Here is a 27,085-nt window from a genome sequence, read left to right as displayed (position 1 = left end):
TGCACACACGCATAACCCGCCAGTCAGAGAGTCATGGAGTTATGCACACACACATGACCCACCAGTCAGAGAATCATGGCGTTATGCACACACACATGACCCACCAGTCAGAGAGTCATGGAGTTATGCACACACGCATGGCCCACCAATCAGAGAGTCAAGGAGTTATGCACACACACATGACCCACCAGTCAGAGAATCACAGCGTTATGCACACACGCATGACCCACCAGTCAGAGAGTCATGGAGTTATCCACACACACATGACCCACCAGTCAGAGAGTCATGGAGTTATGCACACACGCATGACCCATCAGTCAGAGAGTCATGGAGTTATGCACACACACATGACCCACCAGTCAGAGAATCACAGCGTTATGCACACACGCATGACCCACCAGTCAGAGAGTCATGGAGTTATGCACACACACATGACCCACCAGTCAGAGAGTCATGGAGTTATGCACACACGCATGACCCACCAGTCAGAGAGTCATGGAGTTATGCACACACACATGACCCACCAGTCAGAGAATCATGGCGTTATGCACACACACATGACCCACCAGTCAGAGAGTCATGGAGTTATGCACACACACATGACCCACCAGTCAGAGAGTCATGGAGTTATGCACACACACATGACCCACCAGTCAGAGAATCATGGCGTTATGCACACACACATGGCCCTCCAGTCAGAGAGTCATGGAGTTATGCACACACACATGACCCACCAGTCAGAGAGTCATGGAGTTATGCACACACGCATGACCCATCAGTCAGAGAGTCATGGAGTTATGCACACACACATGACCCACCAGTCAGAGAGTCATGGAGTTATGCACACACACATGACCCACCAGTCAGAGAGTCATGGAGTTATGCACACACACATGACCCACCAGTCAGAGAGTCATGGAGTTATGCACACACACATGACCCAGCAGTCAGAGAGTCATGGAGTTATCCACACACACATGACCCACCAGTCAGAGAGTCATGGAGTTATGCACACACACATGGCCCACCAGTCAGAGAGTCATGGAGTTATGCACACACACATGACCCACCAGTCAGAGAGTCATGGAGTTATGCACACACACATAACCCACCAGTCAGAGAGTCATGGAGTTATGCACACACACATGACCCACCAATCAGAGAGTCATGGAGTTATCCACACACACATGACCCACCAGTCAGAGAGTCATGGAGTTATGCACACACAAATGGCCCACCAGTCAGAGAGTCATGGAGTTATGCACACACACATGACCCACCAGTCAGAGAGTCATGGAGTTATGCACACACACATGACCCACCAGTCAGAGAGTCATGGATTTATGCCCACACGCATAGCCCACCAGTCAGAGAGTCACAGAGTTATGCACACAGGCATGGCCCGCCAGCCAGAGAGTCTGAAGTAGCTGCTTTACTGCATTGAGCTGAGTCACCACCAGCAACACAATTTTGATCACTTTCATTTGACTTCATATTTTCCTAAGAATTTTTCCTGTAGACCACCCTAACTGGAGACACAACACAACAGGAATTTAGGGAAATGTAGTTCAGCCTTACAAGTTCACTAGTTACAAATCCATCGGGAATGTTCCATAAATACTTGTCAAATGAATGAAGAAATGCTGTTGTATTTTCTTGGGAATTACCTGCTAGTTAGGACACTGACACCTGACTCTGTCTTACAAAGCAAGCAATTTTAAACAAGCTAGTTAACTGCTTTAGACTTGGTGTCATTTGTAAATCTCCAAGAATAATGCACATCTGGTCTACTAAACATACATTTTTAATTTTTAAAATTTTGTTTATTATCATTTATTTATTTATTTGAGAGTATAGACAGAGAGAGAAAGAGGCAGAGAGAGGGAGAATGGATGCATCATGGACTCCACGCGCTGCAAATGTACTCCAGATGCATGTGCCTCCTTGTGCATCTGGCTTACGTGGGTCCTGGGGAATCAAGCCTCAAACTGAGGTCCTTATGCCTCACAGGCAAGCACTTCACCACTAAGCCATCTCTCCAGCCCTAAATATACTTTTTCTAAGGTAACAATCAGTTGAGATAATCCAAACAAAAGCATAAAATGAATTTGTAGTATGATATTCTTTTAATTATTGTTACTAACAATAACATTTCATTTTCTTCTTAAAAATATTTTTATTTTACTTATTTATTTATTAGACAGAGAAAGAGGGAGAGAGAAGGAGAATGGGTGTGCCAGGGCCTCCAGCCACTGCAATCAAACTCCAGACGAGTGCGCCCCCTTGTGCATCTGGCTAACGTGGGTTCTGGGGACTCGAACCTGGATCCTTTGGTTTTGCAGACAAACGCCTTGACTACTAAGCTATCCCTCCAGCCCTCACTTTTTCTTTTCTTTTTCTTTTCTTTTTCTTTTTTTTTTTGTTTTTTGTTTTTTGTTTATCAAGGTAGGGTTTCACTCTAGTCCAGGCTGACCTGGAATTCACTATGTAGTCTCAGGGTGGCCTCGAACTCACGGTGATCCTCCTATCTCTGCCTTCCAAGTGCTTGGATTAACACGCCTGGCTACTTTTTATTTTCTTAATGTGTCTCATGAGAATAGCACTTCTACATCTTAAAGGTGGACTCGATAGTTTATATTAGTTTAAACGTCCAAACCCACTGTCTGTCTTTATGGCCTGCCCTTCCCAAGTAAGATGTAACTGTTTGGATTCTCCACACGAAGACACATTTTCACACTACATTTTAGTTCTGGGCTAAGTGCCTTAGAGGGACAAGCATGTAACGGGAACCCCTGGTGACTCTGGGAGCAGAAGAGCAGTGAACGTTTCTTGAGTGGAAGTTATGGGCAGTGGATGAGGTTTCTGTCCTGTACATTTGAGCTTGCGTTTCGTAACATCCAAACTTACTCAGCAGAATGAAGAAATCCCTGCGGAAATTCTTGGTGAAGATGGCGTACAGGAAAGGGTTGGCACAGGAGTTGATGGGGTAGAAGAGCACCAGAAGGATTTTCGCCTTGGACACGGTGATGAGGGGAACCTTGAGGGAGGCAGAGATGGCAAAGAAAGAAATGGGTGCCATGCAGAGGAAGTCGGTGAAGATCAGCGTGGCCATGCGCTTGGCAATCTGGGTGTCACTTGAAGAGGACATGACGTTAGGGTTCCTCACTGTGAGATAGATGTGGGTGTAGCAGACGCAGATGACCACAAAGGCCAGGACGTTCAGCACAAGGAGACACATGACGTAGAGCTGCGACAAAGGGCTGTCGACATCCATGGGCAGGCAGATGCTCGCCTTCATGTAGCTGCTGATGCCAAAGATGGGAAAGAGCGCCACGGAGAAGGCAAAGATCCAGCCCAGGGCCATCGCGCAGGTGGCATGGCGGAGCTGCACCTTGCGTTCAAGCTGCATGGCGTGAGTGATGGTGTGCCACCTCTCCAGGGTGATGGCCGTCAGCGTGTACACCGAGAGCTCGCTGGCGAAGACGGTGAAGAAGCCGGCGGCGCCACAACCTGCCCCGGTCTGCCAGGCGATGGCGTGGTTGTGGTACTGACCCTTGGTGTGGGCATCCACGGATGCTAGGAGCAGCAGGTAGATGCCCATGCAGAGGTCGGCAAAGGCCAGATTACACATGAGGAATCCGGGCACCTTGAGTTTGTACCGGCTGGCAGCGAGGGTCACGAGCACCGTGATGTTCCCAGCGACGGCCAGGGTGCTGATGAACCATATCAAGATCCTGAGGATATTGTACCCCATAATATCCTCGCATGGGTTGAAGGCATCTGGTTTTGGGGAGCAGTTCACATCGATCGCTTCACTGCATAAGTCGTAGTCAAATTCATTGTACATCATGTCAGATGCTCTGCTGTAACTGGATTCATCATCTTCTGTCAAAGAGACTCTCTGTCCCCTAGGTTGAGTCATATCATCAGTTTCTTGCCTCAGAATAGATTTGTTGCAAATTGGATGAAGCTCAAAGCTAGAAAACAAACAAAAAAAAAGGACACACACACAAAGGAACAGGATCAACAAATATGACTATTTTTGTACCAAGTAGAAATAGTGGGGTTTCTTCGTGAGATGATTTTTTTTCCTTCAGATGTCTTCTCTGTCCTCGAGGCTGGGCTCATGGGCTAATGTGGCTTACTGTAAACCAACCGGAGAACGTGTGTACATATTCCCACAGGTGGATGGCCCACAGGGGGAAACCGTCTGGCCATAGCCCGATTATGGGGAGGAAGGGCTCCTGGGACTAGCTAACCCTTGCTGTTAAGTGCGAATAATTCACAGATGTGGTAGCGTCTCTACTCCGTTCCTTGCCCCATCTCCATTCTTAAGATGCCTAGGGAGGGGGTACTCTTAACTCTTCTACTGTAACCACTGGAAGATCAGCCTGTTCTTAGGTACAAATGACAGCATTTTGCCAGGTTTTATCTCCATCATCTAGGGAATCAGGAAATTCCATCTCTTTGGTCCTCAAGCGACGGAGTGCCCAGCTAATTTTCCTCTAGCTATTACCGGGGCCATGGTCTTTGTCATCTCCCTCTCCAGGGAACAAAACAGGCTTTGGTTGTTGGCCCTGAACAGGAATCCTGGTTCTCTCATATTAAACAATTCCCTAGTGGGTGCCTACCAGAGCAAATACAAGTCGCAAAGGGGTCTAGTTTGTTTCCAGACTGTAACATCCCTTGGCAAGGATGGCTCTTTTCAGGACAATTTTCTGTCTTGGTTTTTCCTTTAAACCCAAATATACAAGATATTTTGTCAACAGGACAGACACATACAGAGTGAACTGAAAGGCGTTCAGATGATCATTCCATGAACACGTGTGTATACTTTCTATCAGTACCCTGCATGCAAAACATAAAAAGCTACATACACTTCTGAAAAGTTAAATTTTCTTAAATATTGATACAATCAGAGAGCAGGGAAGTGAGCATTAAAACCTTTCAAAAGCCATCATTGAGGGCTGGAGAGATGGCTTAATGGTTAAGATGCTTGCCTGCAAAAGCAAAGGACCCAGGTTCGGTTCCTCAGGACCCACATAAGCCAGATGCATAAGGTGGCACATGCATCTGGAGTTCGTTTTCAGTGGCTGGAGGCCCTGCTTCACCCATCCCTCTCTGCCTCTCTCTCAAATAAATAAATATATATTTTTTAAAGCCATCATTGAAGATTGACAGGCGGCTTGGAGGAGTGGATTTTATTTTTTTTATTTTTAAAATATTTTTTGTTTATTTTATTTATTTGAGAGTGACAGAGAGAGAAAGAGGGAGAGAGAGAGAGAGAGAGAGAGAGAGAGAGAGAGAGAGAGAGAGAGAATGGGCGTGCCAGGGCCTCCAGCCACTGCAAACGATCTCCAGATGCGTGCGCCCCCTTGTGCATCTGGCTAACATGGGTCCTGGGGAATCGAGCCTCGAACCGGGGTCCTTAGGCTTCACAGGCAAGCGCTTAACCGCTAAGCCATCTCTGTAGTCCTGCACTTGACTTTAAAGACTGAGTGTGTGCGTATCTATCACCTTGTGAGAAGGGGCTGCTAGGGACAACTGTGTCCTTTTTCTCACCACTGGAAAGCAAACGGAATGGCCACAGGTTATTTTTCTGTTGGCTTTAGGGATTCATGTTTTCTTTTTCTTTTGTTGAAAGGTATATCGTTTTGGAAACTAATATGGCTTCTCAAAATCAGCCCCAGCTTGTACTTAGGAGGCCAGACAACTGACACACATGTCACTGAAAGTGAGCGGAACCAGAGTCCAGTAAGTGTTCACAACAGAAGTGCGGCAAGCTCTGGGCTGGGGGTCGAAGGGTTCAAGAGGTCCTAGCCTCACTTGTACCCCCCTAAGCCCTACCCCTTGATTACCTGCAGCCCAACTCTAGTGATAGACGAAGTACTCTGGCCTTGGTGGATCACCCCCCCCCCCCAATTCGCCAGCATGGGGTCTGACTTAGCTGCATGGGGACCAGCCTTGACTTGTCGGGGTCACTGTTGGCTTCTCTGGGGGTTCTTGTCATCGTTGCTGCTTCAGACACATTCTCAATAGCAACGCCTCCAATTCTGGAAACAGAAGTGACTGGGCAAGGCAAGCCGGGAAGGGGCAACCTGGTACGTCTCGGAGGTAAGAGGGAAACGGAGGTGGAAGCTGAGGGAAAGCCTTGCTTCTGTGGCACCTGGGCCCATCCTAAGTAGGCACGGAGGAGAGCAGGGCCAGTTAGAAAGTGGCACTCGGGCTGCAGGAATGGCTTAGTGGTTAAGGCACCTGCCTGCAAAGCCAAAGGGCACAGGTTTGATTCCCCAGGTGCACAAGGGGGTGCATGCTTCTGGAGTTTGTTTGCACACCCATTCTCTCTCTCTCTCTCTCTCTGTCAAATAAATAAATAAAAATTAAAAAAATTAAAAAGCGGCACTCTAGGACCCAGCTAAGCGATGGACAGATGCTCAGCGGGTGACAGAGCAGTGTCCTTGGGCCTGAGCTTTGGAGACAGGCAAAGCGGAGGGCTCAAGTCTGAGTTTGGTCCGTGTTGAGCCAATGTTTCAGTAACTAAGTGTCTGCCTCTCACAGAAAGGGATGATGGCAGCTGTAAGGACGGTGATTTACCGGTGATTTAACTGGAGGGATAAAGGTGTACACGGTCATACTGAGGTGCAGAGTATTCGGCCAATGTCAGCAGTGTGGAGACAGATGTGGATGGGTACTGACTAGGTTTCTGTTGGGTCTGGGCCTCGTGTGGGTCTCAGAAGCTGGTGCCATAGTGCATCAGTCTGAAATCTAGTTGCGAGTCAATATCCTGAATACAAGGGGAAATGAAAGAATGAAATAAAAGCAAAATAAAACAAACTGAGAAGGGGGAAAAATATGGCTCAGTGACCAATGAAGGGTGTGGTTGAGCCAGCCTTATAGCAACAGTCCAACCAGGGCCATTGGTCGAACCCTCCCAGTCACAAGGACCTTATGTTACACCGTAGGCAGTCTTTCCCAGTGACTATCATTAGGAGAACAATTTTATCATACGACTTTAAACTGAAATCCCATCACCAACCCTCTCTTCATATGATACACACAATCAAGTGATTTCATTCTAGGAATAACTTCTGGGATTTTATTCTGAAAAGCGCAATTGGTTTGTTTCTGTGTGTGTGAACTGGTCACATGTAAGCAAACCCTTGTTCTGGTGTGTTCTGGAGGACTTGACACTTCCTCCCTGACATGCCTGAGTCGCTTCGAAAGATACCAGACACCCAGGCACGGTGCCTGAGTGATCAGAGAAAGATTCACGTCCTACAGCACTTAAGGCAGAGCCGGGATTTCTGGTAGAGAGAGTGCCAGGCTCTGCCCACACAACAAAGAAGTGACAAGACCAGAGGACTCAGCCAGGTAAGGCACCAGGTTCCTGTGGTATTTGGGCACTGGGCCCAAAGGCTGGCCATGAGCCACTCTTATGGTGATCTTAATGTCCTTTGAGATCTCTCCTGAGGGATGTTCCATTGCAGGGTGTTGGCAGTGAGCTGGTATTTTTCTCACTCTGGCTATAAGGATTCTCGACCGGAATAGAAAAAGAGGCAAAACGTTGGGTCCCTTAAGAGTTGTCAGTAAGAAATTCTCTAGCTCTTGAAACCTGAAACTAGGCAGTTTCTCAATGATGACCGCCTTGTCTGCATATCTTTCAAATGGGTCTGAGGGCTCTTAATTACTCTGAAAGCATTTTTAGGGCATGAACAGCTTTTTTTTTTTCCTTTGTTTTCCTTTTGGGCAAGTGGTATGTTCACAGTTGTAGCTCAATTCATGTTAAACTCTGAATAATTGAAGAGACGGCGTTAAGCAGTGAAATAACCTGATAGGGCCACTACGTCTGTGCTGGACTACTGTTCGAGAGGGTAGAGACCTCTGACCAAGTGCAACTACGTGCCGTGGGTTGTGTTGGTGAGTCTAAGAGAAAGCTTAGAGAATTGATATTCAGTAAGTTCTTGCCTCCAGTGGACCCTCAAAATATCTGGATCATGTAATCTCCAAAACCTCTCCATATCCCGTCTATAATTATTTCGGACTTTTAAAGAGTTGCTCTCTAGCACTGTTTGATCAACCTCACAGGCCCTGTGATTTCCTGAAGTACCCCTTCCTTGAAGGCCAAGCAGGACGGGGTGCCTCAGTCTCTATTGTAAACTTGACTTTCACGTTAGTAGGATGAGACATTAGTGGGGTGCCGAGTTTGAGACTCATATTGGTACAAAGGAGGAAGTGGGTGGGGGAGTTAAGCTTCAACTATGAGCCAGGGTCCATGTCTGAAGATTTTCGATGTTTTATTATTTCATATTTGGCAGATGCTTTACCATGTGGGGAAAAAAAATCCCTTTCCTGTAAGCCCATTTTCAAAGAAATTGTAGCTCTAACTGTTCCTCACTCTACAGAATTGAATCTTTGATTCAGAACAGGCCTTAGGGCTTCAGGAAGGATCCCTCTCTCTGTATGCCTCTCTTTTTAAATTTATTTTGTTATTTATTTATTTATTTGAGAATGAATTTATTTGAGAACTTATTTATTTGAGAGAGACAAAGAGGGAGAGAGAGAGAGAGAGAGAGAGAGAGAGAGAGAGAGAGAGAGAGAGAGAGAGAGAGACTGGGAGAGAATGGATGCACCAGGGCCTCCAGCCACTGCAAATGAATTCCAGACGCGTGCACCCCCTTGTGCATCTGGCTAACGTGGGACCTGGGGAACCGAGCCTCGAACCGGGGTCCTTAGGCTTCACAGGCAAGCGCTTAATCACTAAGCCATCTCTCCAGCCTTGTATGGCTCTCTTTAGGTTACTGTCACGTGGAAAATTGTGAGCCTCGTTCTACACGGAGAAGAAATGCTCAAGCCAGGCCTCAGGGGCAGACACAGGAGAGCTCACACGGAAATGCCCTATCCAGGTTTCAGGCCCCAGGAAATGGAGTGGGAGGAGTCGCTGGAACCACCCAGGCCAAGATTCAAGGATGGAATGCGGAATGCGGGGGAACTCACACTGGCCGTCTCCAATTTGCAAAGGCGCAGCAGTGGCTGGGGTAGGTGAGGCTGGCTTCCACGAGGGCTCCAAACTTTTCCAGGCTGGGAAGCTTTTTCAAGTTGTACGCCGACCTGGCCCTCAGCTTCTTAAGATTTTCTAAGCCGGAACTCGGCAGGGAATGGATCCTCGTTCTTGAGATGTCTCTATAGGGAGAAAAAGGCAAAGATGACATGACTTCAGTGTTTTTGCTCTTGCTTGTCACATGGACAGGCATATGTTCTAATGTCATGAAATCCTTCTGTGGGCCAGAAGGGAGAGTCTAGCTTATTAACAACACACCTCGGTTAGACCAGCCTTCAGTTAAACAGGATATTTGGTGTACATAGGAGCCCTGATTCCTGTGTTCCTGGTAGGAGGCATTAGGCAATAGGCTTCCTTGATACCTGGATATTGCCTGTATCCAAGTTGACTTGGGCTTAACTCCTGCTGGTGAGTAGAATTAGTCACTTCTTTTCAGCAGTTCCCAAGGACCCGGATTGGGACCATTTTCCTCCACCATGAACCTACTTATTAAAATATTGTTGATGAACCATTGTGGGACTCTGTGGCCAAATGATGAGAAGAGAATGCATCCTTAGAGGAAGAGAGGTCTGGTGGGCAATAGAGGCAGCCTCAGCGTAACATCCGCGTGGCAGATAGAATGTGGTTTTAAGCGTGCCCTCCAAGGTGGACATGTTTGTATATGTGCCTTGCCCTTGAACCTGTTGGATCTGTGACCTTTTCCAGGTTACATTCCTTCTCCTTGTTTTGGTTGCCTAGTTTAGAAAATGAGTACAAATTCTATCTGCCTTGGACATCCTCATGAAAATTAACTGAATGAAAGCGTATAACGAACTTTCTAGCCAACAGATAATGTTTAATGGCCAGAAGCTATTATTAGTAAGCAACAGACACACACACACACACACACACACACACACACTCACACACACGCAGAGGGAAGAAACAGCTGTTATTTTGTAGGAGTGTCACCCACCGTCTGGGTGACCCAAGCGGGCTCTCCTGTGAGCCAGCACAAATGGACAGTTTAACCAGGTCCCTGTTCCCGAGAGCTCCGTATCCCATCATTTCTGGAAGGAAGGTAACAGCAGATGTGGGTAATTTTCTGACACACCCCCCTCCAGCAGCTGTAACCTTCAAAACCAAGGCCAGCTGGGGAGAGCAAAGGGATTGCAGTGGCATCAGCTTGGATCTGTGCAGACCAGGATTTGGCCATAGTAGCAGGCGTTTCTGATCAGGTTGGCAGGAAAGTGACGGCAAGGGTGATGCCATTGCAGTACCCTTGGCAGCGGAGGGGGGCTTGGATGTATACACTTGAAGAAGGATCTCTTTTTTTTTTAAAAATTCTTATTTATTTATTTATTTATTTGAGAGCGACAGACACAGAGAGAAAGACAGAGGAAGAGGGAGAGAATGGGCGCGCCAGGGCTTCCAGCCTCTGCAAATGAACTCCAGACGCGTGCGCCCCCTTGTGCATCTGGCTAACGTGGGACCTGGGGAACTGAGCCTCGAACCGGGGTCCTTAGGCTTCACAGGCAAGCGCTTAACCACTAAGCCACCTCTCCAGCCTGAAGAAGGATCTCTCAATGTTCGCTTCCCCTGCCGGCCAAAATGGTAGGCACTCAGAGCAATGAAACTTGGGGTGTGATTGTATTTCTGCCGTCCATATGTTTCTCACAGTCTGGTGAAAATTACATTCTCAGAGCTGCATTTTCCTCCATGTCATCCTCTTCTTGGAAATTTATCATGGGCTTCCTGTTGTCCACCGAGACCCCCCTTCACGGCTGTTCTCTCTGTCACTTTTCCTTCCCAGCCGAACTTACTTGGCATGTGTGCCCTTGAGGTCTTCCGAGTGCCCCATCTTGCAGTACAACTGAGTTACTCCCCAGTCTCCTAGTAACAATGCTTGACCAGGCTACCTATGGGTTCTGACCTTCCTGATGTCTTGATAAATGTTACAAAGGTGAGTACTCCTCTCTTCCAAGATGCTCTTTCCCAGTCTCTGGTTTCTCCTGACATCTTTGACTTTTTTTTTTTTTTTTTTTTGAGGTAGGGTCTCACTCTAGCCCAGGCTGACCTGGAATTCACTATGTAGTCTCAGGGTGGCCTCGAACTCATGGTGATACTCCTACCTCTGCCTCCCGCGTGCTGGGATTAAAGGCGTGCGCCACCACGCCTGGCTCATCTTTGACTTCTTTCTGAGCTTTAAATTTTGTCTCACTTCTTTCCTATCTGCCCTTGAAATACTGGTGTTTCTACAAACTTAGGCTATTCATGATCTTTCCAAGGTAACTTTCCTGTTGCTTTTTTTTCAGATTCTAGGCCTATAACAGTGACGTCAAATGTGCATCATGCCAGTTCAGATCTTATTCCTGAGCCCTACCATTTTTTAAAAAAAGTTTTTTGTTTATTATTTATTTATTTATTTGAGAGCAATGGACAGAGAGAGAAAGAGGCAGAGAGAGAGAGAGAGAGAGAGAGAGAGAGAGAGAGAGAGAGAGAGAGAGAGACAGAGAGAGAATGGGCACGCCAGGACCTCCAGTCACTGCAAATGAACCCTAGACACGTGTGACCCCTTGTGCATCTGGCTAACATGGGTCCTGGGAAATCGAGCCTTGAACCAGGGTCCTTAGGCTTCACAGGCAAGTGCTTAACCACTAAGCCATCTCTCCAGCCCTAAACCCTGCATTTTGATGACTTGCATGGGCATGAAAACTGAGCTTACTTTTAAAAATATAATTATGTTTTATTTTTTTCACCACATAACAGCAAATTCATCCCTATACTATTTCTCTGTTGTTTGAAACAGAAACCTAGCTGGGCGTGGTGGCACACGCCTTTAATCCCAGAGCTCAGGAGGCAGAGGTAGGAGGATTGCCATGAGTTCGAGGCCAGCCTGAGACTATACGGTGAATTCCAGGTCAGCCTGAGCTAGAGTGAGACCCTACCTTGAAAAACCATAAAAAAAAAAAAAAAATAGAAACCTGATCATCCTTGATCCTTGCCTTTTCTTGACTTGGTCATCAGTGTTTTCTCTTGTCAAGTCATTCTCTCTCTCTCTCTGTATGTATGTGGGATATATGAATGTGTATGCATGTTCATACGTGTGTGGGCCTACATGTGTGCATATTAGAATATAATCACATATATACATACATGCCACGGCACATGCCACGGCTGTGGAGGCCAGAGGTAGACATTGAGTATCATCCTCCAGCACCTTCCATCTTATCTTTTGGCCTCTCACTGAACTTGTAACTCACTGATACAGACAGAGTCACTAGCCAGTGAGCCCCAGATGTGTTCATGTGCCTGCCTCCTCAGCTTAGGGGTCACGGGGGCACACCACCACACACTGCTCTTAGGTGTGCACTGGGGATCTGATCTCAGGTCCGTAAGACTGTGAGGTAAGCATTTCACTGACTAAACCATTTGCCCAGCTGTAAAGTCTGTCTTTGAACGATATCTCACATTTCTTTGCTTATTTGACAGAGAAAGAAGGAGAGAGAAAGAGAATGGGTGCACCAGGGCCTCCAGCCACTGCAAATGAACTCCAGACACATGCGTTCCCTTGTGCATCTGGCTAATGTGGGTCCTGGGGAAATCGAACCTGGGTCCTTTGGCTTTGCAGGCAAACACATTGACCGCTAAGCCATCCCTCCAACACTTTTGTCCTTTACTTTGATGAAGGTCACATAATCTCTGCATCAACAGAGGAAACATTTTTTAACTTTTTTTTTTTTTTTAACATGACCACTCTTTCTCATTGCAGTGTGATCTCTAGAACTACAAGCATGGGGAAATACTGCAAATCTGCCCGTCAGATTGCGATCCCATCTGCAAAGCTTTCCACAAGTCTCCATTGCTTGTGGTATGCTGAATCTCTGCCTGGGTTGTCGCACATCGATGCCTGCGTCTGTCTTCTGCTTTGCACTGCAGGGGATGCCCCTTCCGATTCGAGGCATCACCTTGATACCCAGCTACCAACCGGAATGAGCGAATGACAGCAGAGGGGTTTGATGAGTGGCTGAAAGCTCATCTCCTCCCTCTCCTGTCTTAGGCAGTGACTGAATATTCCCCAGGAGCTCAGAGATGTCACGGGACAGATCTGCTAAGGATCCAGCTTCTCCAAGCGTCTCCAGTCCCTGGGCTTTCAGTAAGACCACTTGTCATATGCGCGTTAAGTCCTCAGATTAGGGCTGGAGAGATGGCTTAGCGGTTAAGCACTTGCCTGTGAAGCCTAAGGACCCCGGTTCGAGGCTCAATTCTCCAGGACCCATGTTAGCCAGATGCACAAGGGGCACACGTGTCTGGAGGTTGTTTGCAGTGGCTGGAGGCCCTGGCACACCCATTCTCTATCTATCTATCTGCCTCTTTCTCTCTCTGTCTGTTGTTCTCAAATAAATAAATAAACAAAAAAATTAAAAAAAATTTTTAAAAAGTCCTCAGATTACAGTCTACTCCCTGCTATTGTTAAACGCTGGACTGTTGGTACCTTGACTGCTATCCAGGTGGATTTACATCTTCAGAACGAATATTTACATATATCATCCCTAAATATGTTAGAGTTAGTCCCCTGCTGGTTAAGGGTCAAGCAGACCAAATTCATTCATGCCAGTCCAGATCTTCCATGTCCTTCCTTTGCTCATTCTGTTGTTACCGAGAGAAGTACTTTGAAATATCCAAATCTGGATTTGTCTGCTTTGTTAAATTTTGCTTTATGGTGTTTGTTATTTATTTTTTTTGTTGTTGTTGTTTTTTCCACGTAGGGTTTCACTCTAGCTCAGGCTGACCTCTCAAACTCATGGCAATCCTCCTACCTCTGCCTCCCGAGTGCTGGGATTAAAGGCGTGCGCCACCACACGCGGCTGCTTTATGTATTTTTGATGAATCATCTTTAGGTCCACACAAATTTAGAACTTTTACATGTTCCTGGGGGTTTTCCTCATATCTACTCTATATTCCTCCACTCTTTGCAACTTCATCCCTGTTTTCTGGTTCTGCCCTGGCCCCCAGCTATTAGGATACCCCTGAGCTCAGTGCCCACAATGCTTTTCCTGACCATTGCTTGCTTTATGTTAAGAGATTAACTAGTCCTATGGATGACTCACCGTTTATATGCTAGGAGTTTTTTTTTGTTGTTGTTGTTAGAGGTTACTTCTCTGAAATTCATACTCATGTTCAGCCACCTCATTATTACAATCTCTGCTTAGATGCCTCGCCAATAAACAGGTTGATCCTGGGATATTAAGAATTAAGCTCTTTAATCTTCCCCAGAATCTACTCTACCTCCGGCAGGTTGGATCTTGTTCCAAGGTCTTGTCTTATGAAAACCACGAATTCAGGCTCTCTGACCCACTTGGGAACTCTTAGCTGTGGATGAGTTTTCTTCCCTCAGCTGGGCCTGGGCAGAGCCAAGCCAGGCCCAGCAGGGAGGGCCCCCTACGTCTCTCCACGTGAGCTCCTTTACCACCTCCAGCTCCCCACATGGCAGGAGCTCCTTGAACTTTTTTTTCCTCTTTCCTTTCCATGTTTCCCCCCCCCACCCCCCGCATGGGATCTTTAGCCACATGGGTGCCTTTCTTTGGCTCTGTACTTCCCTCAAGAAATATAATGATTTGGGGCTGAAGAGATAGCTTAGCGGTTAAGCGCTCGCCTGTGAAGCCTAAGGACCCCAGTTCGAGGCTTGATTCCCCAGGACCCACGTTAGCCAGATGCACAAGGGGGCGCACGCGTCTGGAGTTTGTTTGCAGAGGCTGGAAGCCCTGGCGTGTCCATTCTCTCTCTCTCTCTCTCTCTCTCTCTGCCTCTTCCTCTCTCTGTCTGTCGCTCTCAAATAAATAAATAAAAATAAACAAAAAATTTTAAAAAAGAAATGTAATGATTTATGTAATCATTAAACAAAAGCACACCTATGAATTCATCCTTGAATGTTTTCTTTCATATTCCGCATCGAAACTCCCAGCAGCATTTCTTGGCTGAGATGCCACACACATACAGAACTGAGACTATTTCTCGTGTCACTCGGCTGTAAGCACAGGGTAAAAGTCCCATGGCTCTGAGGCATCATTTCCTAGTCCACACCTCCGTACTGTAATGGTTCAGATGTGGGATCTCTGCGGATAAGCTGCTGTCCTTGGGAAGTCTTTACTCTCTGCTGCTACGTAAGTCAGCTGCCTTGGCCTGCTTGCATTTCTTTTTTTATTTTATTTTATTTTTTTTTGTTTATTTTTATTTATTTGATAGTGACAGAGAGAGAAAGAGGCAGATAGGGAGAGAAGAGAGAGAATGGGCACGCCAGGGCCTCCAGCCACTGCAAACGAACTCCAGACACGTGCGCCCTCTTGTGCATCTGGCTAACGTGGGACCTGGGGAACCGAGCCTCGAACCAGGATCCTTAGGCTTCACAGGCAAGCGCTTAACCGCTAAGCCATCTCTCCAGCCCCCTGCTTGCATTTCTACCTCCCATTGTTCTAGAGCTTTCCAACCTTCTTTTCTGCCTCAGGAGGTGTTTGTATGTATTTCTTTATTTTCTCTTCAGGCAATCCTTCTTTTGACATTTTTTTTCTAGTATCCATTCTGGTGTCCTGTTCTCTTTGAGATTCCATTTCCTGCCTCTGGTCTTTGTGATCCTCTTTTTCTCTCAGATGTGGGACGGAACATTGGCTGAGAGCCAGGTCCTTGCTCCGTCTGTGCACGGATCCCTCCAGGGAATGAGATAGGAGCATTAAAATCCTTCAGGAACAATTGAAACCAAGGCAAACCTGCCAAGAATGTCAAGAATGTTTTTTTTTTTTCCTTTTTAAAGCAAGCAATATGAGACAGAAGATAATATTCTTTTAAAATTATGAGCCAGGCGTGGTGGCATACATCTTTAATCCCAGCACTCAGGAGGCAGAGGTAGGAGGATCACCATAAATTTGAGGCCACCCTGAAACTACATAGTGAATTCCAGGTTGGTCTGAGCTAGAGTGAGACCCTATTTGGAAAAACCACAAACAAAATTAAGCTTTCCTCATAGAATTAAATATATATTTTATATTAATAAATAAATTAAATTAATATTTAATATATTTAAATATATATATCTATACACATATATGTATGGACCTATATAAATCCCATTAATTTAAATGTCCAATGAAACAAACTTTTATATTGTATAGAGCACTATTCTATATCTAATATAATTTCTGGCACATTAAAGATGACCGCAAATTTTCGGTGTTCTTTCCTTCAAATGTGTATTTGCCCTCCCCTTGAATCTTGTCTGAACTATGACAGTTCTGGGTAATGGCGTATGACTAATGTGGCCTCTAGAGTTTTAGACCTAGCCTTTCAGAGCATCAACAGGTTTTATGCTGGTCTCGCAGAGTCCTCAGTTGGCATGAAAGAACTGTGGATACTTTGCTATGATCTTATTGGAAAAGTCTAAGTCCTGTGGAGAAGATGCAATCCAGGTGTTCAGCTAAACACACACACATACACACACACTATTGTCTGGCTCTGAGCCTTCTGTTTAGCTTGGAAATATGCTGTTTGATCTCATAGCTCCTTTATAAAAATGCCCTCTACTCTTAGGATGCAAGTGTCTCTAGGGTGTGTAAGACAGTAACAAAGGAGGCAATGGTCAGTTATTCATGTCGCTGTGAAAATAGGTGATTGTAACTCTGACGGTTGATTGTAGCTGTCGATTTGGAATGCAGGCACACCAACAGAGTTGGTCAAACATTATTTCCGGGGGTCTGTTAGGATATTTTCAGGAGCGATCAGCACTTGAATCAGTGTAAGGAAGATCTACCTGTACTCAGTAGGGGTGAACACTGTCCAGTGGGCTGGTGTGCTGGACAGAGCAGAGAGAGGAAAGGCACGCTTGCACAGCCTCTTCCCTCGGCAGGGGGACGCCTTCCGTCTCCCGCTGTGATGCCAGGCTGCCTAGCTTTTGGACTTACACAAGAAACTCTTGGCGTTCTTAGACTTTTGACAAGCTAAGAATCACAGCATTGCTTTCCCTAGATCTGAGGCCCTTTAACTTGGACGGAGCCACACTACCAGTTTCCATCATTTTCTCTCTCATAGATGACCCATCACAGGACACTTTAGCTTCCATATTCATGAACCAATTTCCTTGATTCATCTCACCTAATGCATCTCTATCCTATTGGTTCAGTTTCCTTAGAGAATCCTAACTAATGCAATCACTATGTGATAAAGATGGGTTCAGAAAGGGGTCTGGAACATAAAGCATCACTCAGTGAGTTAATTCTTGATATTTATGTCCCAGAAATATATGGAACCATAGGATGGGATTAGATCTCTGAGCTGTGAAAGCCAGTCAGTGAAGTTTAGAGCAGATGAATGACTTATTGAAATCTGTATTTTTTGTTTTTTTTTTAATTATTTATTTATTTATTTGAGAGTGACAGATAGAGAGAAAGAGGCAGATAGAGAAAGAGAGAGAATGGGCACGCCAGGGCCTCCAGCCACTGCAAACGAACTCCAGACGCATGCACCCCTTGTGCATCGGGCTAACGTGGGTCCTGGGGAATTGAGCCTCGAACCGGGGTCCTTAGGCTTCACAGGCAAGCGCTTAACAGCTAAGCCATCTCTCCAGCCCTGTATTTTTTTTTTTTTTGTCAGATTGGTCTTGAGAATCTGGAGTCTGGCATATAATTGGCATTCAACGAACGCTTTTGAAAGAACTGGAGGGCAAAAGGGTTGAAGATAGAAAGGGGATGAAGTAATATTACAGAAAGTCAGACCTCAGATGATGATTAACTTCTTTTTTTTTTTTTCATCCTGTCACTTTCCCTGTTAACAGTCATCGTGTCGTTGGTTATGGTGGCTTATACCTGTAATCCCAGCATATTGGGCGGCTGAAGTAGGAGGATTATCACACATTGAAGGGTAATCTGGGTCACGTGGTGAGACCTTACCTCAAAACACCAAAACCCAAACCCAAACCTAAACCAAAAACCGTCATTATATCACATGACGAAGAAGATTTCTTGGAGCCTGGGCTATAGCAAGACCCTACCTTGCAAAACAAATAAACAAAAAAAGGTTTATTGGATATCTGCTCGGTCTTACTATATATTGCTTTAAAACTTGTAGCATGGCTATACTGGAAGGCAGCATTTACCCCTCTGCCAGATACTTCAGGGTAGATTCTTTGCTTTTAAGTCTTGTTAAATGCTTAGCCACATCCCCAAACCTTATTTTCAAGTCTCGCTACCTCTTAAACCTAGCCTAGTCCCAGACACAGACAATGCATAAGGAAGGTCTGGCGTCTTCAGTGATGCGTTCAACATGCTTATTTCTGTCTGGAGCAGGTAGGCCGTGAAAGATGGAAAGAGTTATGGGCTGATGATTTTAATCCTGTCTTTTAGCCTAGTGAGGTCTAATGACTACAGTTTTTTCATTTAAAAACATTAGCCTGGCTGCCATTTCAATACATGCTGCTTACTAACAGCGAATAGCCACGAAAATTCAAATACTTAAAAGTACCAACAGAAACAAGCCACTGGGCTGATGAGAGCTAGCCTGAAGAGATTTCCTAATTATAAATTATCCCAACACTGTTAGGATTCTTGGTATTGAGTAACCAAGTGGCAAGAGAGACAGCAGCTGGTAATGGTACCAGGAGAAGCGGGAGTTAAAGAGCATTCTGTGCCCCTTAATAAAATGTGTTATAGCCACTGGCACAAATCTGATTTGAACAATTTCTATTTTTCCCAGCAAAGATGTTATTACAGGTCAATCATTTCCATAAGTGAGAGCGCATTTCTGGTGTCTGCTACATTGACAGATGGCTAGAAGACCTCTCTTCCATGATCCCAGGCGGGATAAAAAGGCAATTTACTATCTGTAGGGCTGTGGGTACACTGGTAATAGAAGAGAATCATTCTTATACAAATACCTCAGTGTTTGAATCTGAACTATCAAATGAATCTGAGCAATAGCCAAATCAATTTGATCAACCGTCAGAATATGATTGTCCTGGCTCCAGCCTGCAAAGACAGTGCATTAAATTTTCCCCACAGGAAACCCTTTCCCAGGGAAACAGCGATCGCTTGATTGCTTAAAGAAAAACAGCTTGAGTGAGTTCAGAACATCAGGTGGAAACGTGGGTGGCTGCTGATGTTCAAGGTCAAGACTTATGTATGAGGGAGGAGCGGGGTGCTGTTCCTTTCCAATTTCACCTGCTCCTCAGCCGTGCCCCTGGAGTTCTGTACAGATTTCTTTCTGTAGTTGAACAGTTTGCCTCTCAAACAGAGGCTCCCTGTTCTTCACTTAACTAGAAATTCTGTCTTTAGGAGAAAAGCAATCACCAGTGTGGGGTGAGTTCCTCTACTGGGAATCATATATACATATACATATACATATACCTATACCTATACCTATACCTATACCTATACCTATACCTATACCTATACCTATACATATATATATACATACACACACACACACACACACATACATATATAGTCTCTCTCTCTCTCTCTATATATATATGCATATATATATGCATATGTGTATATATATCTATATATATTTATATCTATCTATCTATATATCTACATATATGCATGCCGGGGGCCAAGGAGAAGGCTGGTGGGACAATCAGCCTGGGGAAAAGATGCGGTGGAAATTGGACAAGGCTTAGCAGTTCTCAACATTAGTTCTAGATTAGGGACATAGCATACTCTTGGGACCAGCAGCAGCAGCATCACCGGAGAAGTTGTCAGAGATCCCATTTCCCATGCTATGGCCCTGATTTGAAGCAAACACCCTTGGCCCTGGGAATTAGAAATCCAAGGTTTTTTAAAAAAAAATCCATCTGGGAAATTATAATCTGATGTGGAAACCCTGCTGGAGCACACTTGAGATGCACTTCCAGCCGAGAAAGCTCATAGCTGGGCTTTGCTCTGGAACGTACCTTACTTTATTTTTCTTATGGTCAACCCACACCCAATGACTGTCCAGGGAGAAGCATGGCCCCTCAACTTGCTTTGGAAACATGTTGAAGGCCTGTCTTAATTCCCGAACTCTGGGTGGGACGCACTGAGCCTTGTGTTCAAGGTGTACCACAGTTCAGATGTTCAGCTAGATTCAGCTTTCACCAAGCATCTCCCATATACTGTGAGGGCACTTCTCAGTGAACCCCTCGAGCCCAGAGGTCCAGGTCATTTTCACCCGGGGGGTGGATTTGACATGAGGCCCAGCCTCAGCCCCAGCTCAAGCAGACCTGCCGTGCGCTGGGAAGTCTGAACACTACTGCTTCTGTTCACCTGGCCCCTGAGGTGGCGGGTCCTTCACGCCCCTACGGAAGCAGCCCGCAGGCCATAAGGTTAGTGTGTATAATATAGAAGACGTGAGAGGTAAGATAGGCTGTTCCCCTGCCTGCAGCCCGGGTCAGCAGGCAGAGGTGGGAAGCCCATTTGCAACAACCTGATGGCCCCAGAAGGAAGGAGTGCAAGTGACAATGATAAACTTGTCCCAGAGTCCCCTAATAGGAAACTGATAAGGGCAGGCTGGATCTCAGCAGGATCTTGTGAATATATCCCCAAACACTGACATGAAAAAAATTGGGGATTATGATGCCTTTGTTACATGGCTTTTTTTTTTTTTTTTGATTGTCTCTTTTTGGCTTGTTGGGCCAAAGTCTCACTCTGTATATCCCAAGGTGGCCCAGATTGGCTTCAAACTCATGGCAATCTTTCTTGCCTCTGTCTCCTTAGTACTAGGACTATGAGGGTGTACCAACCACCACTTCTCTGTGCGTTTGTGCGTTCTTTCTTTCTTTCTTTCTTTCTTTCTTTCTTTCTTTCTTTCTTTCTTTCTTTCTTTCTTTCTTTCTTTTCTTTTCTCTTCTTTTCTCTTCTCTTCTCTTCTCTTCTCTTCTCTTCTCTTCTCTTCTCTTCTCTTCTTTTCTTTTCTTTTCTTTTCCCTCCTTCTTCTTCTCCTTCTTCTTCTTCATTTTTTTTTTTTTTGAGGTAGGGTCTCACTTTGCTTCAGGCTGGCCTGGAATTCACTATGTATTCTCAGGGTGGCCTCAAACTCTCAGCGATCCTCCTACCTCTGCCTCCTGAGTGCTGGAATTAAAGGCGTGTGCCACCATGCCTGGCTTTTCTCTGTTCTTTCAATGTCAACAGAAGTGGTGTGTGTATGTGTGTGTGTGTGTGTGATGTTCACAAGTGTGTGGGTGCTTATGTGAATGCAGGTGTGTGTGTGCATATGTGTGTGCATGTAGAGACAGGTGTGTTTCTCAATTGCTCTCTCTACCTTATGTATTCTTTCTTTTTTCTTCTTATTAACAACATATTTTATATGGATACATCATGTATTAGTACCCTCTTTTCCCTCATCCCCGCCACCACTCCATTGGGGAACCTCCTCAGTGGGGTTGCAGGTATTCCCCATGGGGTTATGGTTAATGAATTGTGAGGGCAGCATTCAGAAAGATTGTAAGAGCCACAGGTTGAGATGTTTGGCAGGGGATTTGTTTTGAGGTAGGGTCTCGTTCTAGTCCAGGCTGATCTGGAATGCACTCTGTAGTCCCAGGCTGGCCTTGAACTCATATTAATCCTCCACAGTGATCGTCCTACCTTTGCCTCCTGAGTACTGGGGTTAAAAGCATGTACCACCACACCTGGCTCTACCTTGTGTTTTGAGGCAAAGCATCTCATGGAATCCAGAGTTCAAAGATTCCGTTAGTCTGGCTAATCAGCAGTTCCCAGGGTTCTTCCTGTCCATGCTTCCTTAGTTCTGGGAATATGGTTGTGTGACCACTGTGCCTGGGTTATATATGGATTCTGAGGATCTGAATGCAGGTCCTTATGCCTGCACAACCAGAACTTAATCCATTGAGCCATCTCTTCAACCCCAAAAGAAGTGCTTCTTTTTTTGTTTATTTATTTGAGAGCAACAGACAGAAAGAGAAAAAAAGAGAGAAAGAGAGAGAGAAAGAGAGAGAGAATGGGTGCATCAGGGCCACCAGCCACTGCAAATGACCTTCAGATGCATGCACCCCTTGTGCATCTGGCTTATGTGGGTCCTGGGGAATGGAGCCTAGAACTGGGGTCCTTAGGCTTCACAGGCAAGCGCTTAATCACTAAGCCATCTCTCCAGCCCTGAGAAGTGCTTCTGAATTCCACTGATTATTCTACAAGATGTATTTCCTTGGTTCAACCGTGGATGTTCTTTGGTCAAGGGAGTGACAGAAGGAGCCAGTAAGGAGAAGGTGCAGCAGAATCACTTGTGCTGGTGACTGCCCTCCCTCCGCCTGCATTAGCAACAGGGCTGGGTGTGTGTGTGTGGCAGGGGCTGGGGGAGGATTGGCAGTTTATGTTCTCTGTTGAACACTCTGAAGTGATACACTGGGCAATGCCTACCCTGGATCCTGTTTCACAGCCACAGGAGATGTTCTGTGTGGGTTTCAGGTTATTCCTGACTTGTGTTCTCAACCTGAAAGGCTGCTACATGTGGTTATGTCCCCCTCTATTTAGTTTCCACTCTGTTCCTGAGGGCATTAGGAATAAGTTTTTTTTTTTTTTTTTTTTTTTTTTTTTTTTTTGAGGTAGGATCTTGCTCTAGTCAAAGCTGACCTGGAATTCACTATGGAGTCTCAGGGTGGCCTCGAACTCATGGTGATCCACCCACCTCTGCCTCCCCAGTGCTAGGATTAAAGGTGTGCACCACCATGCCTGGCATGAATAAGGTTTTGTTTTTTTTTTTATTTGAGAGCGATAGACACAGAGAGAAAGACAGATAGAGGGAGAGAGAGAGAATGGGCACGCCAGGGCTTCCAGCCTCTGCAAACGAACTCCAGACGCGTGCGCCCCCTTGTGCATCTGGCTAACGTGGGTCCTGGGGAACCGAGCCTCGAACCGGGGTCCTTAGGCTTCACAGGCAAGCGCTTAACCACTAAGCCATCTCTCCAGCCCATGAATAAGTTTTTGATTAGATGCATTTCCACACAATATGGTGGCACCAGGAATAAACAGGTAGAAGAGCTCACGTTTGGACCAAACTCTGCTGTTTACAGATATAGTGTTATCTTCACCGGGTCTCATCTCTCAGTTGACCCTGGGTTCCTCAGTTGGATAATGAATGAGTTCTGGATCATGCCCAGTGTAAACCTCTTCAAGAGCACACAGTGGGCTAAGGTACAATAGACTCAACATTGTGTCTGTCATAGATCACACATGAACGTGTGTCCCACCACTAACAAATTCTGCCATGAGCTGATAGCGGGGCTCATGTAGGCACACTGGAAACTAAGGAGTTTTTGCTAAGTGCAATGGCCGAAGTGCTACCTCTTCCAAGTGCATCACAAGTACACTGTTAATGTCTGCTTGTGTCCCAAGTACTGGTCTTTCCTTCCTTCCTTCCTTCCCTCCTTCCTTCCTTCCTTCCTTCCTTCCTTCCTTCCTTCCTTCCTTCCTTCCTTCCTTCCTTCCTTCCCTTTTTCTTCCTTCCTTCCTTCCTTCCTTCCTTCCTTCCTTCCTTCCTTCCTTCCTTCCTTCCTTCCTTCCCTTTTCCTTCCTTCCTTCCTTCCTTCCCTTTTCCTTCCTTCCTTCCTTCCTTCCTTCCTTCCTTCCTTCCTTCCTTCCTTCCTTCCTTCCTTCCTTCCTTCCCCCTTTCTTTCTTTCTCTCTTTCTTTTGACCGACAGAATGAGGCAGAGATGGACAGAGAGAGAGAAAAAGAGGGAGAGGGAGGAAAAGAAAGAGAATGGGCCCATCAGGGCCTCTAGTCACTGCAAACGAACTGAACTCCAGATGTATGTACCACCTTGTGCATCTGGCTTCCATGGGTCCTGGGGAATTGAACCTGGGTACTTTGGCTTTGCAGGCAAGCATCTTAATTGCTAAGCCATCTCTCCAGCCCCCCCCCCCACAAGTGCTGTTCTTAAAGAGGAAACATTAAGTACTATAAGTTCTAAATACTCTAAACTTGAACACTTACACCATCTGCCAGGAATTCCATTATTCTCCACTTTATATTTCAAAGAGCGTATTCTAATATGATATAAGAAATTTGCATAATGACTATTTGACTCCCCCAACCATATGAGTTTAAGTTGTCTGGGAGGAAAACTTCCTTTGCTTTCTTGTAGCTCACACCTGGCACAAGGCTGGTACTTCACTAAAATCCAATGAGTGAAAGATCCAAATACATAGCAAAATACATATAGTCATATATGTGTGTGTGTGTATATATATATATATATATATATATATATATATATATATATGCTTTTAGGCTTCAGACAGTTACAGGAAGTAGATACTACTGCATTTTCCATTCTATCTGATGAATCTGAGGCTCAGAGAGGGAAGAGGAACTGGTTTTAGAAGGAGGAGTCTCCTCTGCCATCTTTGCTTTCATTACTTCTCTTTTGCATATTTGCCTGACTCTGTCTGGCAAGACGCTCTGAAATCATATTTGAACTTGGTCAGTCAGGGTGATAAGTGATTCTTATAACATACATTCCTTTCTTCAAAGGGCAGAGCCTCATTATGAAGCACAGCATTAATATCATTGTCATTAATAACATACATTTGTGGACTGACTGTTCTACTATATAAGGTATATAGTTCTATAGATGCATAGATTCTAGCACAAACAGAAAAAAAGAAGACAAACAAAAAATGAAGGTGATGTTGATAGAAGGGGAGGTTGTTAGGTAACCGTTGCAGTTCCTTTCTCATTACTGGGAGAAAACACCCAGCCAGAAGCAGAGGAAAGGGGTCATTTTTGGCTTACAGACTCAAAGGGAAGCTCCGTGATGGCAGGGGATAGGATGTTAGGAGCAGAGGCTAGAGATCATGACTTCCACAGCAGGCACAACACCACAGCATGAGAAGGAGCCAAGTAACCCTGGAAGACTGAGGGGTGATAGACCTCAAGGTCCACACAGTGCCTCCAGCAAAGCTCCGTCTCCCAAATTGCCATGAGCTGGGAACTAAGAATTCAGAACACATGAGTTTATGGGGGGACGTCTGATACAAACCAACACAGTGAGTGTGACTTTATGGGGTGGGGGGACACCTGATACGAAGCAACAGTGTGATCGTGAGTTTATGGGGGACACCTGATACAAACCAACATGGTGACAATGCTCATGGTGATTGACAAATAAGAGACAATAATAAGCATGACTACCAAATGTCCGAATGGGATTTAAGCAGGCTGCCTAAAGTCACCTAGTAAAGTTACAGGTGTATTACAGGTATATGTCTCTGCTCATGCATCCTTCTGGCACCCCCATTGTTTCCTTTGGGGTGCCTGTCTCTTTCCTGAAGTATATTCCTCCATAACTTTAGTGGGTCCTTCTTAGTGCCCATGGATCACCTTTTTTTTTTTAAAAAAATTAAATTCCATTTGGTAATTGGGATACAGTCCTTGGCCCCAGTGGAGGAAAAGTAAGTCACTGATGGCTGAGGTCTTCTGATAGACTTGACGAGGAAGTGGGGCTTAGTAGGTCCTCCAAGAAAGGGAAGCATGAATGAGAAAAGAAAGGGCATGTCACTCTTGGAGGTTATGATGTAGGGTGGGCTGCACTGAATGCACCAGGAAAGAGGATCCAGAGATGACGTGGATGAGGTCTCACTGGTTGGGATATGTGGCTATAGGTCTTTTGAAGAGGTTGGAGGTGAGGAAGGAGAATTAAGCTTTCTGTATCAAGAAAAAGGCTCACAGCAGAGTGGTTGTTCTTTACCACAAGTCAGACAAGCGTGGCTTCAAATCCCTTCAATAAAGCTTGCCTGACCTTCAGTGAGTCTGAGGACCCCACCAGGGACTCCAGTTTTTCCCTTCTCTAAAATGACAATAATAGCTCCCACACAAAGTATCTTCATGGGGATTAAGTGAGAAAGCTCCTGTTAACTTCCTTGAATGCTGCCTGGCAATTGATAAGTGTTCGTTACACGTTGTTAATGTTGCCCTTTTATTGAAAGACATCATACTGTGGATAAACCTTAAATTGGCCTCATGGGTCTTTGCAAGATATCATAAACAAAAATTGGCTTTCCTTGCCTACCCTATGTAGGGAGCTTCTTTGATCTGGAAAGAACTGGCCTTCTAGCTAACCCAAACGGCACTCTTTTGCATGAGAATGGGGAAAGTTACTCACAAAATGACTGGCCCAGAGGCTCCTTGGAAAACATCATTAGGCAATTCTTCCAAATTAGTGTTATCACTTAGATTCCTAGGAATGGAGTAAGAGAAAGAAGAAGTGAGACAGAGATACACATAAATATCACTGCTGGGAGAGCCGTTCCCCCAAATGGTCTGGATAAAAGACCAGGGCCACTTACAGATCGTCTAGTTGGGTTCCGTTGAATGCATGGCTGTGTATTTCTTGAATCCCATTCTTACTCAGCCATCTGAAATAAAAGGCCCATTAAAAACCTCATCATGTCAGATGCAAACAGTACGTGAGTGTCATGACTGGAAGCACGGGGACAAGGTCAGACAGCACAGGTTAGTGGCAGAAATCAAACACCACCCTTAAAGCCCGGGGTTGGGAGGGGAGATTGAGGCTGGTTTATCACTGCGTAACCTCTTGTAAAGTGTCGAAGCTTGCATTATGTGCATGCATTAGCAACGGAATTAAGGAGCTTCACGGGAGGAAAAGAATACATGGGATTTAATTTTATAAAGGTACTTTTTGATCCTGTAACCAAAAGGTCTTTGCACGCATCACCTATGCATAGGAAAAAGGGCCACGGGAGGAGCCAAGATCCTTCATTGCCGCTCTGGAGTGCAATTATTGAACGGGCATTTCTAAGACAGAGAAAGAACAGTTGATGCCACCTTCCTCTAAGACCTTAAGATGTTCACCCACAGCAGCAGACCTGGCTGTCATCAAAAAGTGATCTAATTAAGTTGTCAGGCAACCTGAACATCTCCTGTGACCCACGGGGCCCTGCTGATTGGAGGTTTGTGGAGGTGCCTCTGGGTTAAGGGAGAAAGGAAGAGAAATCAATTATAGGACTGTGGGCTGAGCTGGGTGTGGGCATAGGAGGGGGTGGAGGGCAACA

At 45.5% G+C, this 27,085-nt stretch overlaps 1 protein-coding gene across 2 annotated transcripts in view; it reads right to left on the bottom strand.

Moving 5' to 3' along the window:
* Window positions 1–2,743: 2,743 nt before the first annotated feature.
* The window catches only part of Fshr (follicle stimulating hormone receptor), a 220,758-nt gene continuing 196,416 nt past the window's right edge, over window positions 2,744–27,085 (bottom strand). For both annotated transcript variants that reach the window (XM_004660152.2, XM_004660153.2), the window contains 4 exons: window positions 26,360–26,428; window positions 26,176–26,250; window positions 8,995–9,180; window positions 2,744–3,977 (listed from right to left, as the gene is read on the bottom strand). In XM_004660152.2, coding sequence (XP_004660209.2) covers window positions 2,744–3,977; window positions 8,995–9,180; window positions 26,176–26,250; window positions 26,360–26,428 — 1,564 coding nt within the window. The remainder of the gene's footprint in view (window positions 3,978–8,994; window positions 9,181–26,175; window positions 26,251–26,359; window positions 26,429–27,085) is intronic.

The sequence above is a fragment of the Jaculus jaculus genome, chromosome 18, assembly GCF_020740685.1.
Source record: "Jaculus jaculus isolate mJacJac1 chromosome 18, mJacJac1.mat.Y.cur, whole genome shotgun sequence".
Classification (NCBI taxonomy): Eukaryota; Metazoa; Chordata; class Mammalia; order Rodentia; family Dipodidae; genus Jaculus; species Jaculus jaculus.
The sequence above is the reverse complement of the archived record's forward strand: the minus strand, read 5'-3'. Positions and strand labels throughout refer to the sequence as shown.